The following is a 20,168-nucleotide window of genomic DNA, read 5'->3' as shown; positions in this document are numbered from 1 at the left end:
CATGCTGCACTTGGTCTTTGTGTAGTCTTGTAGTTCTCTTTGACTGCTCTCTTCCCAGTGCAAATAGATGTGGGATGCTGAGGGAAGGAATTGCTCCATGAGTAGATATGTTGCATATAAGTTGAATGAGGTCTATAATGTATACAATATCTGTTTAAGAAGGAGTTATAATTATGCTATAAAAATGATGGGACAGAAGTAATTTCTTCTTTGGATATTACAGAGAGTGTGGCTAAGGTGGTGCTTCTGATATATGGGACTGAATGAATTCCTTGGTTTAGTCTCACATGGAATAGTAGTGGAGGGCTAGGAGCAAGACGTGCACCAGTAACATATACGCTTCGGTGCCTCAACCCCTAGAAGAGAAAGAATGGTGTTCCAAGTCTCAAGGAAAACAAAACTCAGTAGAGATGGTGTTACAATGTGGCACTTCTTTATTTTTGGGGTGCTGGTTGAGGATCACTACAGCATCATCCTTATCCATGCTAATGTCTACAGTAAGAATAGTATTGACATTTATCTTACACATTATTCCAGAGGGATGGAAAATCGGATATTCTGTCCTAAGTGAATTACTGCTGCTGACAATTAATATTAACACTTATAATGAAAGAAATATAATGTTAAAGTTGCGAAGAATCCCGGATTCGGCAAGGAGAAGGTGGACGTCATGGTAGTCATCTAAGAATCTAGGTGGCACCCAAGGGTCCATCCTGGCTGCCTCACTAGGAGAGAAAAACATTGCATGAGCCAAAATATACACCAAATATTGTGCAGTTATTGACTTCGCATACTGTACAGTGGAATTCACATATCATACCAGATCAGTGCAAATACATTTCAGGCCTTTGCTTTAACAACCTGAAATTGAACCAATATCAAATCTATAATGCATAACAAGGAAAAGGAATCGCTTAACATAGGGATATTATCCCAGGTCATACATCATTGTGCATTAATAGAACAGAGTATTTGAGAAAGCAAACTGTACTGCTGGTTCTAACAAACCAGCCGTGTTTGTATTTCCAAAATTGTAACTGTGACTGCTAATGCTCGCTAAGTTTCATCAGACCGCCTATGACTCATTTTGTTTGTTGCCTGTTTTACACTATCACCTGCCTGTATGAAAGTCATTGTCCTTACAAGTTCTGAGAGAGAGAGTAAAGACATAGGGGCAGATTTACAAGCCCCTTGCGCTGCCAGTACATTCACTTTTTTTGTGACACACTGGCAGTGCAATACACTGCCCCAAATTTACAAGGACAGGAAGAACCACCCTGCGTGGCTTTTCCTGTCCTTGTAAATATGTCCCTTTAACACGGAGCACTTTGCGTGAAAGGGGCGTTCCTTGGGCGTTGCTGCGGGTGTTCCCATGCAACACCCATGGAACAAGACACATTTCAAGATTTACGAAGAATCGTAAATCTGGAAATGCGTGTGAATACCACGCCTCCCTGTGGCGTAGGGAGGCGCAACAAGGAGAAATGTATTTATTTCTCCTCGTTTTTGTTTCCTGTTTCTATGCGTGCTGCATTCTGCAGCACACATTGAAAGAGGAAATCACCTCTCATGATTGTTTTTGTTCAGGGAGGGTTCCCTTCCTGAGCATAAACAATCATTGAAAGAATGCTGATTTACAACTTCTATGTGTGCTAATGCAGCACATGTATAAGTTGAAAAAGGCAGTTCAGATTGTTTTTGTGCAGGAAGGTGCCCCTTCCTGAACAAAACAATCTCCCGACGACGCAGGCATCCTTGCACCATGGTGTAATGGTGCCTGTGTCTGCGCATGAGAGCAGTTTGTGCGCCAGCGCAGGGGGAAGCACAGAGATGAGACATATAGTTGTAAATATGTTGCTTCGTTGTGCTTTGCAAACTAACGCCGCACGGCTCAGCAAAATGACTTGCTGCACCGTGCTGCGTTAGTGTATTGTAAATCAGCCTCTGAGTATGCTCTGCTCAATCTGCGACATCACCTTATGCCAAAAGATATAAACATTCATCAGAGCTGGGCAGCCTAAAAACCCGACAAAGACAGTTCCTTCAAATCATTTGGGTAACCTCTGCACCACCGATACACACCTTTGCCCTACACAACCAGAATAAACATGAATACTCCCCTACGGACATGGAGAGTAAGGAAATACACCTTGGTGGGCATCCACAGCTGTCGTAATTTCCCTATGTGTGCACCTACTCCTCAAAACGTCATTGATTAGGGGCAAAATTCACAGAGTGGAAAGCGATGTACAATGGGTTTGTATTTTAGTGGACAAATAAACCAAAACACAAAGAAACACTTTCCTAAGATTATTGAAATTAAAACATTTTAAGAGAATTTACAAATGACTACCATGCAGAATGCAAGTGAGTGTGCAATAAAATCTGGAAAGTTCCTAAGATTTATTTGACTTTCAGTACCCTGTGCCTAAACTTAAAACAAACTATTATACTGTACAGAGCATTACACTGATTCACTTAAACCAACACCAAGAAAGAAATGAAGAGACATTGCTAAAATAAACGCAATGGACAAGAACTTGAAGTATCTAAGTCAGTCATGATAAAATACAGTTCGCTCGTTTAATACAGAAGTGTTCTGTTCATTGCCCTCTCCTAATAAACCTCTCATCTTCATGTACTGATTACAGTCTGAGGTATGTACCGTACTTCTTGAGCCACTGCTTGGTTAAAAGGCCTTTCAGCTGTCGTAGGTTCCATAGCGAGATAGAGAAACCTCACTTATAATGAGGATTGCCTTAAATAAATCATGGCATTAACCTATTATCTTTCTTTCTCCTTACAGTGCCTACTATTTCAATTTGATGCATCAGCAGCAAAGGACAGCAAACTACAATAACTAGGGGCCGGATGTACGACGGTTTTTGCATGCGCAAACGGGTTTGCAAACCCTTTTGCACATTCACAAACTAATAAAGGTATGTACCATACCAAAATAGCGAGTCGCAATGTATTTGCGACTCGCTATTTTGGAATTGTGAGTCGCTTTTAGGAAGAGGTGTTCACTTCCTAATAATGAGAGCAACTAGTTTACAAATGTTTTCCGACAGCAGTTGCGGTTGCAAAAACCCTTGCAAATTACCATACTCTTCAAGAGGGTGGCAATGGGGTTGTAAATTATTATTATTATTATTAGGGAGTTTTATAAAGCGCATGGTTTACGCCCAAAGGCGTGTCCCCGCGCAAAAGCGAAGGGTTCCCCATGGAACCCCTACCCCTTTGCCAATGCAGGGGGAAATATTTTTTAAGGGCAGACAGTGGTCCCATGAACCACTGCCTGCTCTTAAAAAATTTAACAAAAACGTTTAATTTTTCTTTTTTTTAAATGCAGCCCGTTTTTCTTTAAGGAAAATGGGTTGCATTTAAAAAAAACTGCTTTATTTTAAAATCAGTCTCAGACATAGTGGTCTGCTGAGCGCAGCAGGCCACCATACCTGGGAGGGCCTGCCATTCCTAATGGGGTCGCAAATTGCGATAGGCTCATTAATATTCATGAGCCTCTCAATTTGCGACCCCATTGGGAATCGCTAACATTGTGTTACACTCTGTTGTACATCCAAAATAGCAGCGTGCAAATTGCGAGTCACAAAATACTCGCAATTTGCGAGGTGCTATTTTGGGCATCGTACATCTGGCCCATGGTCATTAACTGCTTAAAGATGTAGATGGCTGAAAGAATGTGGACCTACCGGTGAATGAGCTAAAAAGTCCAGAACCTGCTCCTGATAAGAGGCAGAACATGAATGTTGGAAATGGCCCTTTTTGCAGGGTTATCCCCAAACTTTTTGCTTCTTCCTCCCTTTTTTTTCCTGACCTGTGGTTGTTGGCAAAAGGACTCTGGGCACTTTACCACTGCTGATCAGTGCTAAAGTGCATATGCTCCCTGAGTAAATTATAAGTGTAATTGGTCATCCATGATTGGCATATTTGTAGTACCAAGAAGTCCCTAGTAAAGTGCACCGGGTGTGCCAGAGCTGGTGATTCAAATACTAATAGTGGGCCTGCAGCACTGATTGTGCCACCCACATGAGTAGCCCTAAATGGTGTCTCAGGCCTGCCACTGCAGTGCCTGTGTGCAGTCTGTGAACTGCCATGTTAATCTGGCCGGTGTCCCCACTGACCAGGCCTAACCCTTCCCTTTCTGTACACATTGGACACCCCTATGGAAGGCCCAATGTACCCCCCCTGGGCAGGGTGCAGTGTATGTGAGAGGTAGAGCATGTACTAGTGTGGGTGGGTGCCATGCTTTAGTAGTGAATTACAGCCATTTTCGTTTTTCACTATTGTAAGTCTATGTTGTCCATGGGTTATCATGGGGAATGCTGTGTACAGTGGTTACCTGCATATCTTCCCATAGGAGCAATATAGGACATAAAAGTCTGGTATCCCTGAACTCAGAATTTAATAACACATCTTTTAGGAAAGGTGTTTTTTAAATCCTGTGTTTGAGAACAGCACTTTTAGAAAGTGGCTGTTCTCTTGTCTGACCTTTCTGTATGCCTTGGTCTGTTTGTGAATTGACCTTCTGGTTTGTGAGTGACAGGGGCTGGGTGGGTCCCAGAGGCTGAGTGTGCCATCCCTGGGCTGCATAGCTCCATATGCATCTAGAGTGGTGGGAGGGTAGCACCTGGGCCTGAATAGGGCTGACAACCCTGCCCCTCTCTCTGAAAGGAAAGGAGAAGCCAGAACCAAACACGGTGCTCAAGGAACACTCAGAACTGGTTCAGACCGGGTTCAGAGCCCTCCTGCACAAAGAGAACAAATACTTTTTGGGGTATAAGTACAGGACCCCAGACTACAAAAAATTAGATCATCCTGGAATTAAGAAGGAACGTCTGCCAAGGAGAAAGCTGGAAGACTAAAGAGGTTAATAGTGGGACATGCACCCACCCACCAGAACAGGCCCATAGCTATTCACAAATTGCTCTACAATTCTTTTCTTTAGTAATTGTTTTATTTAAAAAAAAAAAATTCTGAGCATAACTTAAATTACATTAAATACATAATATATTCAATATAAATATTTTAGGGGTTTATTTTCATAATAGAGTGTTAAGAAATTATTTGAATTCGATATATTGAAATGAATTTTTTAACTCAAAATTAATGTTATAGTGTTGTGTTCTACAATTAAAATACATATAGAAAAATGACTTTGCATTAACATTTAACATAAAAGCATGTGAACTATTTTTCAACTTTAATACAAGTTTATAATTTTTGCTACCAATTATCAAAGGGGAAATCTCCATCTCATTTGTGAAGGTCTTTGCCAAGTGTGCGGAAGGTAAACTTGGGTTTCAAAGTCATTAAGGGTGTTACCATTACAATTATGTAAGATGTTTGTACTGACTCCACCCCCTGTTGCAGGGATTGTTAAAATGTAAGTCTACACTTTTGAGTAATTTTACACTTTTTACAAAAGTAGTAAAACTACTCAAAAGTCTAAAGTGACATCTGTATATTTACTCATGTGTGAGTTTACTTTTATTATCACTCCCATCCTGTATGAAATATACAATACTGCAAGCAGAAGAAACCACCTAGCATGTAATCACTTCTTGCAATTTCCTGTAAGAAAAGGTGTGCCTCTTTTAATGTAATCATATATTTCTCACACCTGGCTATTACTGTGATCTAGATAGCATTCAAATACCATTTCCCTTTCAACAGCTTTCAGAATTGCATGAGAAAAGTTGCCACCTTGATGTACAACAACCATTTGAAGCCGATGAGGGACATAGTTCCATCTGGTCCGACGCTTCATGGCCTCCTCCAAGCATTTCCTGTATCTATATTGATCAAACTTGTAACCTAGGCAGTGATTGTTAATCTTAATTTTTTCTTCAAACATCAATTAGCAAGGATAACTTTGTCTGGCTTTTCTTCACCCTGAGGTAAGACATGAACTTAAAGACCTGTGTTATACAAGATTAGTTTCGTCAATGACATCTATCCTGGACTTCTCCAAAATCTTATTCAAATATGACAGCTGATCAAAAATATTTATTTATTAGCCCACCTTACAGACAGCATATCTCCAGCATCTCCTTGCTCCATGCCGCCTTCCTGTATGACAATGACTTCTACTGAAATCTCAGTGTATTGTAATAATCGCAAACTCCTGCTACATTCTGACACAAAGTATCTTTTCTCACACTTTACAATCGATCACCCTTCTACTGTCAGGGTCATCTTTGTCCCCCACACTGGTTAATGTACTGTAGGAAGCCTCTCCTCTTGTAACTTAGCATTGAAGACCTTGAATGCTGTCCCTCACATACTAGACATATCTGAAATAATCAACCGGTCTGCCACAAGTCTGTGTACAACTCCATTCCATTACTAATCAGGCTGTTATGTCTTTCTCTCAGTTTCAGTCCAGCATCAAGGTACTTCGTTGAGGTTGCTATTAGGTGCTGTAGATACATTTCATTCATTCATTCATTAGGCCTTGCTACAGTGGATGAACAAAGATCACTTACAGACACCAGTTTTTTGTGTGAGTTAGATTGTGTGAGCTGTGAGTGAGATCAGTTTCAGCTCACTTCAAAACCGTCAATCCCTTTCCAAGGTGTCTAGCTGTTTACTACAATTACATACCAAACCATTTCACACACACACACAAAAAACCAATATGAGGAAAAGCATTTCAGTGGAATGTTATGTCAGAAACACATGTCATAACAGCAATAATAATTAGGTGAGGTTATTATGTTAAAGAGTGAATTAAGTTCAGATTTAGAGTTTTAGGTCAAAGCTAAAAGTCTGAGGGCCTTATTTATGAAGGCCTTGCGCCACCGGTGCATCACTTTTTCCCATTATAAAAGTGACGCACCGGTGGCGCAAGGCCTTCATAAATAAGGCCCTGAGTTTGGTGAGTTTGGTACAGGGCCAAGGATAAACTAGGTGTCAGGTTTAGAGTAACAGTTAGGGTTTCAGTCAGGTACAGGTTAAGTTTAGGCTAAGGGTTCCCAATTTGGTCAGGTTTAGGGTTAGACAAGTGCCTGAGTGACAGTGTTAGGCTATGTTATGGCTAGGGTAGTGTTAGAGCAAGGGCCAGGATTAGATATTGGGTTAGGTCAGTGTTACAGCAAGAATCAAGATTAGACTTTGAGTTAGGTCAGGGTTAGAGCAAGAATGAAGACTAGACTTTGTGTTAGGTCATTGTAGATCTTAGGGTGAGGCTAGGGCCAGAATAACAATGTTAGTCAAAAATAGGACTAGGTTAGTGTTAGAAGGAGGGTCAAGATTAGACTTTGGGGTAGGTCAGTGTCTGAGAAAATATTAAAGTTAGACTTTAGGTTTGAGTTAAGTCAGTGTCTGAGCAAGAAGTAAAGTTAGACTTTGGGTTTGATTTAGGTCAGTGTCAGAGCAAGAATAAAGATTGACTCTGGGTTTGGGTGAAGCTAGTATTAGGGTAAGCGTTTGCTATTATTCCCAAAGGTAAAACATCAAATAAGTTCAAATCTCTGGGAAATGAATATCAATGAAAATCCAAGATTTTTTTAGATAAGACGGAAGTCATTCAAATGATTTACATTAGAATGTCCAGAAGAGTCAGATCTTTTCATATAAATGATCACTAAGAAAAACGTGTCTCTGAAAGTCTATTTTTCTGATATAAATACAGAGGTCAAATAATATTGATATGTGTTAACACCCTTATGATGCTTTAAAAAGATCTAAGATGTTCTTTCTTCTTCGCCAATATGCATCATTTTGTGACATCTTTTTAATGTTTTACACATGGCACTGATATATAGACTTTTCTTTTTGCAATTCTTTATTTTTATGAAGTTAGATCTTTAATAAACATTCATAAAAAGTAACTTTTAGAATATTACCTTTTTCCTACCTGACGCTTCTGGAGGCACATATTTACCAGGCGCAAACAGTAAGCTAACTTGAATTGGCAGATATGACTTCTCTGAATCTCCAAGAATATGCAGTGGGGGGCCTGTGAGCACCATTTTTTTTTTTGCTTTCATGTTATCCTATTTTTGTGTTCTATTTCTTTTATTAGGTATTCAAACAATTGAACACCGAAAACAAAGTAGGATTGTAAATACACCATTCACATAATCATCTGTGGGGGCGGGGGGTACACCAATATGCCCTGGCGGGGAACACTGAAAAAATAAGAGGTCTATGATAGTTTGGCAGCATGTCAGTCTAACCCTGGGCCATGTGTCAGCACGGGGCTGTACATGTATGTATGGGTGTACCAGAGGGGGGATATGGGAAGGAGGGAGGGGAAAATAGAGTCTTATAACAATAATAATAATGATGATAGTGAAAATAATAGTAATAATATTAACAATGATAATGTGATAATAGTACAGAGAATAAGACTGTGAATACTGAAGGAGAACGAAAGAAGGAGGAATAGAGGAGTGAATGAATGGAAGCGTAGAGAATCTTTTTGCAATTCTAATACACATCATGTATTAGCATCCTATAAACAATTTGATAGTTTAACAATGATATCACCCTCAGTGAGAGGGCTGTACTGTAAAGTGATTATATAATGCAAAAGGATGCTGGGTGTTAGTCCTGATTTGGACACCCATTTAGGTTTAAAGCATTTTATTGAGACATTCACAAATGAAAAAAAAAACAGTTGTCACAAAGAAGCAGTGCATAAAACACAACCATATAGTAGCGCACCAGCGCGCAAGGGCTCTGCAAAACGTAACGTTCATCCAAATGTGATGGTTGGTGCATATGCTGCAACAAGATACTTCAAAATGAGCAAACCCCCCCAAACTCCCCCACCCCTTCCCAACCCTGCAAACCCCCCCTCTCCTCCCCCGTCCAGTGCCACGGTCCCTCTCCCACCTCAACCCCCCCAAACCGCCCCTCTCCCTCAGCTGCCCACAGTCCTAGGCACGCTGGTCATCTGAATCCGCTAGTGTAGTCAATCTCAACAAACGGAGATATCGGGGGCATGTAAGTTCTGTAAATTCCCTTACAAGCAGTGAGTGAAACGGTTGCCACAGGTCATTAAACTGCTCCACCTCTCCCGCCACCATAAGCGACAACTTTTCCATTCCCCGACATGCCATAATCTATGCAACCAACCTGTTGTGGAGGGGAGTGTGGTGGTGCGCCAGTGAATAAGTATATTTTGCACGGCAGAGCCCAGTGCTATCGCAATTTGCCTCCCTCTACGAGACCTCAGAGGATACATTAGCCCATTGGGTAAGCCCAACAGTACGTATGCTGGGAAGCGGGGCAATTCAATATTGAAGTTTGAGTCAATCTCATCCAGGACTTCCTTCCAGTAGGGGCACAGTAATGGGCAGTCCCATAAAACATGAGTGAGGGTGCCTATCTGCCCGCAGGCTCGCCAACAAGTGTTGTCGATGTTGTGATTCATCTCATGCAGTCTCTGTGGCGTGTAATACCAGTATGTGGACACTTTAGTGAATGTTTCTGTAAGCCCAGTGTGGTATGCGGAGTGTCGAGCTCGATAAGCGATGTGGTCCCAATCCGTGTGACTTAAGGATCTCCCCAGTTCTCGTTCCCAGCTTCCCTACCAGGGTTATAAAGATCAAAGGAGGAATGCTGCAAGAATTTATACAGATCTGAGATAAGTTTCGTATCTGAGGTTTGTGTTACAAGCCATTTCTCATAGGGAAGGAGCTTCCTATCTGCCGACCCACGCACCTGTGGCTGCAGCGCCCAGTGCCTGTGGCTGCAGCGCCCAGTGGCGCACCTGCATGTAGTGCAACCGTTCCGTTTCAGGCAATTGATATTCCTTCCTGAGGTCTGGAAACGGAATGACGCCATCCTGACTATATACGTGAAATAGCGCTCTGCATCCGGCAGCTCGCCAGCGCACAAAGGCCCCTGGTTCCATTCCAGGATGGAAATCCAGGTTTTCAATCAGTGGTGTGAACGGTGAAGGGAAGGTGGTGAGTGCGTGCATCGCGTTTGTGGCATCCCACACTCTCATCGGGACCCGTGTGATAAAAGACGCGTATAAGTTGGGTGGGCGATGTGCCCTACGTAAAAAGGGCACCTCTTGCAGAGTCCGGCCCGCCACCGCCTGTTCTTGAAAAAGCCAGTGTTTGTCAGACTCCCACTTGCTCCACTCCACTAGGTAGCATAATAGAGCTGCCTGAAAATATTTGCGTAAGTCCGGTACTCCCAGTCCACCCGCCTCAGGTGCCAGTATAGTCAGGGCCCTTTTAAGCCTGGCCTTGCGACCCTGCCATATGAAACGTGCAATGTCCGCCTGAATCTACTGGAGCCATCCTTTCGGGGGCTGCAGCGGCAGGGCTCGAAACAGGTATAGCGCCTGCGGCAGGATGGTCATCTTCACCACGGCAATTCTGCCCAGCCAGGACAAGGTGCCTTCGCTCCAGCGACCCAGTTCTTCCTTTATTTTCGTACCTAGGGCGGTATAATTAGCGGTCACCATGGCAGGCAACGTGGGCGTCAGAAGTATGCCCAAATAGGGCACCAGATCTTTAGACCAGTGCATGGGGAACCGGCCCTGCAAGTTAGTTCTAGTGGTGACAGACAGTGAAACGTCAAGGGCCGCCGACTTTCCCATGTTCATCTTGAAGCCTGCGACGGCAGCAAAGGTCTCTAATTCATCAATGCATGCTGGGAGTGCCCCCTGCGGATTTGCCAGTGTCAATATGATGTCGTCTGCATAAAGACTAATGGTATGAATGTACCTCCCCATCCTTATTCCTTATCCTTATCCTTATTCCCAGCGCACTCGGGTTTTGGCGTATCCTCTGGGTGAGGGGTTCCATATAAAGTGCGAATAAGAGCGGGGACAATGGACCCCCCTGCCTGGTGCCCCTTTCTTTTTGCCACTGTTGGGAGCTGCAGCCGTTAAACCGCACCACTGCCGATGGGGATTTGTAGCAATTGAACACCAGGGTGCGAAATTTCTCACCAATACCCGCTTTCGATAATACCTTCTCCAGATACGGCCAATGCACCAGGTCAAAGGCCTTCTCCGCATCAACGGCTAGCAGCATCCTCTCCCCGGGTATCCGGGAGGCTTTCTCTAGTATATGGACCACCCTCTTGGTGTTATCCACCGTTTGCCTCCCGGGGACAAATCCGGCCTGATACGGGTCCACCAGCCCCGGGCCGCCAGGATCCCAGTATACAACTTGAGATCGATATTTAAGAGAGAGATCGGTCTGTAGGAACTACATTGCGTCCGATCTTTCCCCGGTTTAAGGATGACCGAAACAGTTGCTCGAAGTAGATCTGGAGGGATAGCTCCAGGAGTGGAGAAGGAATTAAAGAGGCACGTGAGGATCGGGGCTAGCACAGGGCAGAATGTTTTATAGAAAAGTGATGTGTAACCATCCGGGCCCGGGGCCTTCCCGTGTTTAAGCCTGGAGATGGCTGTAATCACCTCCTCAACTAGAATGTCCCTTTCGAGGTATTCCGCCTGTTCCGGAGTGAGAGAGGGAAGGTCAACCGAGGCCAGATAGTCCGCTTCCGCCTGTGCCGACGGGGGTTCGCCCGTATAGAGGTCAGCATAGAATCGCCGAAAGCCCTCCGCTATCTGGCTATCCACCGTAACCAACACTCCATTAGTTGTCGATAGCTCCTTCACCAAGTGCCTTTGATGCGCTTCCCTGAGCTTGTGTGCCAGAAGCCTGCCACATTTGTCTCCACCCTTATAATATGCGTGCTTCAAGCGTAATGCAGCATATTCCGCCCTGTCCATATCTAAGGCTGACAGAAGTTTCCTCGCAGCCTTAAGTTGCTTCCAGATTCTGGGAGCTCCCGTCCTCTGGTGAACCTGTTCCAGCTCTGGCACTTTACTGGTGCGTTCGTCCGCTTTTGCTGCCGTTCCCTATTCTCCGCGGAGGAGATGGCAATGAATTCCCCTCGGAGCACTGCTTTCAATGCCGTCCACTGTGTCGCCTGGGTGTTATCAGTATTATCATTGTGCATTTGGTAATCACTTATCGAGTCGTGAATATGCTTCACCACCGTCTTTTTATGCAAAAGAGTATCCCTGAGGCGCCAGACCCCACGCTTGGGTGACATTGGTGGCAATTGAAATGTCCCCGTAACAGGGGCGTGGTCCGACAGAGAGAGAACCCCTATCTCGGAAGCTGTGGCCAAGTGACAGACCGGCTCCTTGACTAAAAGGTGGTCAAGACGTGCGTAGGTCTTATGTGCATGCGAATAATAGGAATAGTCCCGGGCGGTGGGGTGGAGGCGGCGCCAAAGGTCGTGGAGATCTAACTCCTCCAGTTGGCGTTTACAGTCTGCGAAATTTCCCCTGTCTGCGGATACCTCTGCGTTGACCTATCCAATCAAGAATCAAATACCATGTTCAGGTCCCCTCCTATAAGTATGTGCCTGTCTGGGGTGGCGGTGACATCCACCATGACCGAGTGAAGGAATCGTTCTTGGTGTTCATTGGGGCTATACACTGACCCGATAGTGAATATCAAACCCCCGTACTTAACCCTATAAGCGAGGAGTCTACCTTTCTGTTCAGCAAATTTATGTAGGACCTCCCCTTTAAATGTTCTGGACACTAGAATTGCTACCCCGGCTGTCTTGGTAGTGTTGCAAGAGAAAAATTGTGTGGGGAACTTGTGGGAGCGCATCCTCTGACAGTCTCTGGCTAGGAGGTGAGTCTCCTGCAGGAGACAAATGTCTGCGCGTGTGTTTTCCAGTAAGGAGAGCACTGCCTTCCTCTTGACAGGGTTATTTAACCCTTTCACATTAAGGGTGACTTCTGTAAGAGCTGTCATCTGTGTGGGTGAAACCAAAGTTCAAGCAGTGGGTCACAGCCCAAGAGGGGTGGCTGTGGTGCAGATAGTGTGTAGGAGCACTGTGAGGCTGTAGCGACTGAATCAATAGCACTGGACGGTCCCTGTTCTTCCCCCCCCAACCCCACAAAAACTTCCCCCAAACAACCTACCCTCCCCCCCTTCCCCATCTCCCTCTACACCCCAAAAAACCCCTCATGCAAACAACCAAGCACCCTCCTCCCCCTCCCTCCTTCAAACCCCAACAATTGTCAGTCCCAGTCATGCCCAGCGGACAAGTCTGTGGTGAGTTACCAAAGTGGACGTCCGGCTATTTACTCCCCCTTCCTCCTCCCCATAGCCCCCCAAGACCCGAACCTGCTACATCAGTAAGGCTGTGGTGTTTTCCCCCCGGAGCGCCATTATGCTGTCAGCGCTACATCACCGTTGGAAGCATTGTCTCTGGCCGCTTCGGAGACTGCATTCGCCATGCCAGTTCTAATGGTAGGTGAGTCCGGTCGTCTGGAGTTGGCAGACACTCGTCTCCGCGACACCCTCTGCCAGCTGTCTCTGGGGCCGCGTCTCTGGCTCGGTGTAGTTGTATCTTCCTCCTCCGCCGTGATCCCCAGAACCTCACACGTTTCTTGCAGCGATCTGAGTTGATGCACTGTGCCATTCCATCTAAAGATGAGGCGGAAGGGGTGACCCCAGGCATAGGATGTTTCATGCTCTCTCAGAAAGTCAGTGGCAATCTTAAATGAACTCCGGTGGTTCACCCAGGATAGCCCTAAACAGGTCTCTCAGGTAACCAGCCACATCCGAGCCTTCTTCTGTAGACGGAATTCCCCGGACTCGGATGTTGTGGCGTCGAGACCGGTTTTCAAGGTCCTCATTGTGCGTTTGCAGGTCCAGATGCTGGTCTCTGAGGCGCAACACCTCCTGTTGCAGCTGTACGATGTCCTCGTCGAGACAATGGTTCGTGCTCTCGACTGTGGCCACTCGCTCCCCCAATTCATCCACCTCTCTGCGCACCTCCCGAACTTCACCCGCCACTTCCTGTTTTAATGTCTGAAAATCGTCTCTGAGGGTGCTGAACAGCGATTCAAGAAACGATCTAATGACAGGCGGTTCCCCTCCACTCGCACTCTGCGATCCTCCGGTCGGGCTGGGAGATGGTTGCCCCCTGTCTCCTCTCTGCTGGGGCCTGTTGAGCATTTCGGGGAGAGTGCGGTCTCCTCGCTTGGTGCCTTTGCCGGACGCCATCTTGAATCGAGTGTAGGCCAGCTCTCCCGTCTCCTCGGCACGACACTCCCTGCCCCGTGGATGCTTTCCTGGGCCAAGCAGGGGACCGTCGGTCGTCACCAGTGGCAGTTCCAGGTACAGCCGAGAAGAGCGCTAGCAGCGCCGCCGCACTAGGTTTCAGTCGTGGCTGCGATGGCAGGCCCCATTACGCCGCTCACCCTTCCAGTAGGTCCCGCTGTTCTCCGGTTGCCGTCGGCTCCGCTAGGCGGGGGTATCGCTCCCGTGCTCGTCGCCTCCGCCACACCTCGATCACTCCGGGCGGGGGAAGCTTGTGTGGCCCACCGGGTCTCTCAGGCCGCCTCTGCCGCCTTCCACTTCTGCCCAGTCGTGCCGCGTGTCGCGAAATCAGTAGCCGATGGTCGGTCAGTGTGCATCAATGCAAGCTCCGGCACCTCCAAGTCAACCGGATTTTCCTTGGTGCCTTATGGACGCCCACCAAGCCGTGGGGCCCCCCCAGGGGGGACCGAGAATGCAAGACTCAGCGTGGAGCCCCGGGTTCACACCCCTCCTGCTCCGGTTCTCTCCCAGCGGGCGCTCAGACGAATAGGCCGAAGCCCGTGCGCCGCCCACAGCTGCTCCCACGGGGCCGGCCCGGCGGTCTCCGCTGGTATTCAGGGCCGTCCGGGCATGATGGTGCAATACCTCCTCTGGCAGTGCACTCCGATCGGCGGTGGGCGCGGCGTGCGGTCCTTCCGTCGCCACTCAACGCGCTTCGGGGGCCGGCCTCTTCCTCCTCCAACTCCCAGTCTGGACCTCCAACGCTGTCCGGCGGGCTGTCCTGAGGCTAATTGGAGACTAGGACCAGACCAGGGTCTTCACGCCTGGTTCCCCCACCTCTCCCTGTGCCGTTGAGCTCCGGCGGGGGGAGAAAAGGCTTTATTTCAGGGCTCGGGCCTAGTCGGATCGGGGAGCCGCGAGAAGAAGCGTCCTCTCACTCCGCCATCTTGGCCACGCCCCCTGGACACCCATTTAAAGGTAGGAGTACCAGCAGCCAAAATCCTGCTGTGACCAAGGCAATTATAGCCTCCAAGAAGTCCTCTAATTTAAAGTTGTCCACCATACAGGGGGTGAATTGTTCTCCAAAATGACCCCCAATTAGATGGGAAACTGATCGGAAATAAGTGAAAATCAAACATCTGCACACTTATAATGTTTTAGTGGCACTCTCAAAGAGGGCATATTTGTTATCATCTCTTGAAGCTAGGTATGTGTATCACTTTGCGCACAATAAAAGTGGAAAAAGTGAAGCAAATTCTGACTTCTATCTCTCAGGGACATGCTTAAAATATAACCAACCACTCATTGACACGAGGTTGGGCTACTCACCTGTGTTAGTCTCAACAGTTTCTATCTTTTACTGCGGTACTTTAGGTGGCCAAGTTGCACTGTAATAAAAACAAAAATATATACATTAGAGTTGCATCCGTGAAGCAGGCTTGTACAGATAACTTTCCTTTTTCCTAAACTTTAAAGAATGCATGTATGGCATGTAAGCATACCACTGGAATTTGACAGAACAATGTACCCTGATCCCGTTTCATGGGCATTGTGGGATACAGGTTTGTGATGTTGTCCGGGTTAATCAAGGGTTGGTGCATGGACAAATAACTCAAAGGGTTAATTGGGTGCAACATCTTTCTGGCTCACTGCTAGTTTTCTGTAATGTACCAACGTGAGTGGAGTAGAGATACAGTATATAACACTGCAACATTTGCAGAACGCTGCTGCAAGATTGGTAAAATACATTCCTAGGTTTCAATCCATTTCTCACCGTTTAAGAGCCCTTCATTGGCTCCTGATGAAAAAACGGATTGAGTTTAAATCTCAATGTCTAGCCTTCAAAGCGTTAGATGGTATAGGACTGCACTTTTTGTGGGCGCATCTAAAATGGTATGGGCAGGCCAGAAGCCTGAGATCAACCCCAGGGCCGGACTGGGAACCAGAACCGGCCCTGGCAAAGTGCTCGGCCGGCCCCCCTCCCCCCCTCCGGGAAGAGAGGGGAGGGGGGAGAGGTGCGACCGCGCTCTGTGACAGGGCCGGTTTTCGGCCGTTTTTGTTATAGGGCCGTTTTTGCAGCATAACGGCCCTGTAACAAAAACGGCCCCAGGGACCCAAAACCGGCCCCCAACCATGCGGCCCACCGGGGAATTGCCCGGTGCCCTCAACGGCCAGTTCGGGCCTGATCAACCCATACTAAACTTCTGCAGATGGGGTGGCAGAAGCTTCCTGTTAGGGACAGTTAAGATTTGGAATCAACTCCCCACTTCCAAAAAGAGCAGCCCATCACTCTGGTCCTTCAGTAAGGCACTGAAAACCTGTCTCTTTAACAACTGTGCTTGATCTTCATGGCTTCCCGTCAAAACCTGGCAAAATACAGTCCTAGTGCCAAGATGTCCACGGACATTATCTGCGTTCTACAAATACATAAATCAAATCAAATCAAATCGTATGATCTTTGTCACTTAATCACTGACATAAGTGACAGAGGACTAGGTTTAGTCTACCAGCTTAAATTAATTCCCCCCTGCAACAACCTGGCAGAACCCTGCCACTATTACACCCACACAATGGCACAGTTGAACTAATTTAGAGCAAACACAAACTTTATAGTGGTCCATAATCCATTAGTTATTGAGTGTGGCAATTACAAACTGATCCCTTAATCCATACATTTTCCATCATGAAAAACAAATTATTAACTGAATAGTCCAGGATAAAAAAAATCTGAGATCCTCTCAAATACTGTGCAATTGTACATGGCAGATTGCACAGGTGTACAGTAGTTAAATGCCAAAAGACCTTATCCTCAGATGTCTTACTCTGTTACACACCTTCCAAGGAGAGCAGAAAATACCATATATGTTCAGCGCAATGGTACTCTGAACAGTTAAAATAACCAGGAAAAAATATGTCAGATTTATAAAATAGAACTGGCAAGCACACCTCTTTACTTTCGGCCTCCACATCCTGAAACAGCAAAGGAGTTTGTACTAAAACATCATTTTCAAATCAATGAACAGATTCTTCAGCTTTCAACAAATCAAAAAAGACAGCAGCACTGTAATTATCTGAGAAAAGGTGTGGTAAAATAGATGGGAAAACATATTCTTTAAGACATCTGCTCCAAAATGGCAGCATTCTTCTGCCAAAAGATTCCCCATCTTAAACAAGCCATCACGATAGAATAATTAGTAACTTCCATGGCGGAAATTCAGGCTGAATCCAAAGATAAATGGTGGTAAGTTAAACTATTTGGTAGTATCTCTTTCTCAAGTATAGTTAGAATTTACTAACTAGGAAAAAACATTTCAAGGCTTAACACAAATTAGCTTAATATCATATAAGTGGATTCCTTGATCAAGGGTTGACTCCCTAAATACTGGAATGTTCATATCCTAGTTTAAAAAATGTGATGACTCTGCAGATCTAAACAGTTCTACACCAAGGACCAGTCTTCTACTCCTTTTCAAAGTACTGGAGATCTGACCAACCAAGACCTACTATCAGGTTTCAGACAGACCACAGCACAGAACTGCTACTCTCTGGGTAGTTTACGATGCCAGGGGTGTCTTGAACCAGGGTGAGTCTTGCCTCCTTGTCTTACAGAATTTCTGTATCTCTCAGAGGCCTTGAACACCAAGCTCCATAGCATTCTCCAGAGAACTCAGTGCAGAAATAGTTTACGTCTTATCTTTCCAATAGGAAAATTGAAATACATTTGAACATTTGCCACTTCACTCTGTTCCAGGGAGGCAATGAAGAACTTAGCATTTCTGTTATTGATTAACATACTGATAACACTCAACTCTAACTCAGACTGTACCCCTGTGACGATCCATCTGGTTTGGAAAAATAATACATTTTTGCTACTTTTGCCCTCTAAAAACAACTACTTGACCTAACGCTGGTTTAAATACCTCAGTACTCTAGGGATCTCAGCTTATGTGGTTAAAAAGTCAAATCTGTGGGCTTTCATCCCTGATAATTAAGAACGTCTGGATGAACAATATGCATCAATTTGTAAAAAGGCAAGGTATATACTCAAAGGAATAAAAAATGGAACCACTCATCCACAGGGAGGATTAAGAGTAGTTGTTCAGGCTTTGGTTCGCTAAAAGATTTATTTCAGAAATACTCTTATAACTGTTCTCCCAAAATAAAGCATGATGGCACTCAAAGCAGTTGTTCATGACATGGCTGAGTCTGTGGCTGGACCCTGCTGCAGGAAAATATCACCCAGTGTAAAAAAAACTCCAGTACCGCCCTCTGGAGGCCAGAAGCCAATGTAAATGTGCAGTACAACGTAAACGGCAATCAAATAAACACTGCCATATGCTTAGCATGGAATTGTCGAGTCCATGGACATTTTAGGACTCAAGACCCGCCGAGCCGGGAATTGAACCCTGGGCCCGGGCTGACCTCTTCTTACAGGTCTGCCTGCTCTAACCAGTGAGCCACACTTCTCTAATGTGCAGTACAACGTAAACTGCAATCAAATAAACACTGCCATATGCTTAGCACGGAATTTCAGGATCTCTAGAGTGTACGGGGGCTCTGGTGTGAACATGGGCTTCTATTGGAATTCTCAAGGGCATATTATCAAGCCCATTATCACCGCTTTAGTGACAGTTTCCTGCTGTTAAAGCAGCGATAATTGTAATGCTGTCCTTGATATTATGCTCCTACATACTTTCATAAACAAGAAAGGAGAACGGCCAAAATTCGGAAACAATAAAGACGCTTCGGCTCCGGATTCCCCAAAACTCTGACACCGCGATCCACTCCCCATTACACAAGGCCCAACTCTGAACATCTTTCATCGGAAAAACTGTTCCAAGCTGTAAAAACAAAAAAAGAGAATGGCTGCCACTGATGCGGTAAGGCACCACCGGTCAAAGTCTTAATGGATCAGATTTTATATTGTATTCTTCTAACTTCATTGTCTGTAAAAAAAAAAAAAATTGAATTATTCTATTGAGACTAACTCCCAACCTGTTAGATGGCATGGCTGTTTTTTGTGTTTTCTAGGTTCCAAATCGTTGCTTTTCATTGTTCTGCCTTATTTGTCACTATGGTTGTTCTGTTCTTTCTGCCAGTCCAAAGCGCCGGGACCCCCCTTTGCTGGGGCAGCTGTGCGCTATAGAAGTTGAAATAACATAACATAACATAAAATAACATAACAAATGATGGTGATGACTTCATTTCTTCTATTAGGTGTGTCAAAATTATATTTTTTCTTTTACGTACGTAATCTGTAGCCAACAGCCAATATGACTTGTCTCCATTAAAGGAAAGGTATGTTGGCATTTGATACCATCCTTTGCAAGCCAGAAGCATTTGAGCCCATTGACAAAGGTAAGTTGTTAGCAGTTGATAGCCCTAGCCGCTCAGGATCCCAAGAGGAGAACTATCCTGTGGGACTGATTAAGTCTTTAGGATAAAAAACTAGTCTTCGGCCAGCTCCACAAACTTGTGGAACATTTGAGGGTACTTCATTTTCTAGTTGCAGAATTTAGACCTTGGTCACTGTACAGCTGGTTGGTACTCCTCACAGCTCTGATCCCATAAAAATCTGCTGTGTGTCTCTCTAGCTATCCCCAATTCATTTTAACATTTACATACAGCACTTAGCAAATCTTCTCCAGCAAGATGGGGTACAGTTATTGTGTATGCAGACAGCACCAAGGTGGTTTTCAAGCTATCCCATAATATTGTTTCTGTGAAGAGAACCCCAGTCCGCATACAGTCAGGAGGAAGGCCATAAAGAGAGGCCTAAGCAGCGGTGAAATCACCTGAGAACATAAGTGCTTTGGGCACTGAGATCAATTCAGCAGTGTCACATCAACAGTAGTCATTTTAACAACAACTGTGTCCACTTACCTCCTTCCCCTTTTGTTGTTGACCGCCACCTCCAGCCACACACACATGCCAAGGCAATGTAAGTGGAGATGATAACTGTACTGTCGGAGATTAACTTCTAGGGCTGCTTCTTCAACTGGACTGCCACCGCAACTGGCTACTCTTAATCGACCACTGAATGTTACTTGTCTGCTTGGTCGATGCTGGAGGTAAGGCCTTAACTCTGAATTGCTT

The 20,168-nt window shown here is 45.4% G+C and overlaps 1 protein-coding gene across 1 annotated transcript in view; it reads right to left on the bottom strand.

The window, feature by feature from the left end:
* Positions 1 to 411: 411 nt before the first annotated feature.
* Positions 412 to 20,168, bottom strand: part of LOC147701260 (IgGFc-binding protein-like) — a 464,605-nt gene continuing 444,848 nt past the window's right edge. The window contains exons 19-20 of the mRNA XM_086929326.1: positions 15,402 to 15,460; positions 412 to 725 (exon numbers count right to left, since the gene is read on the bottom strand). Coding sequence (XP_086785452.1) covers positions 15,423 to 15,460 — 38 coding nt within the window. The 3' untranslated portion in view covers positions 412 to 725; positions 15,402 to 15,422. The remainder of the gene's footprint in view (positions 726 to 15,401; positions 15,461 to 20,168) is intronic.

Source organism: Lissotriton vulgaris, chromosome 7, assembly GCF_964263255.1.
Source record: "Lissotriton vulgaris chromosome 7, aLisVul1.2, whole genome shotgun sequence".
NCBI classification, from domain to species: Eukaryota; Metazoa; Chordata; class Amphibia; order Caudata; family Salamandridae; genus Lissotriton; species Lissotriton vulgaris.
This window is presented reverse-complemented; position numbering and strand designations above follow the sequence as displayed.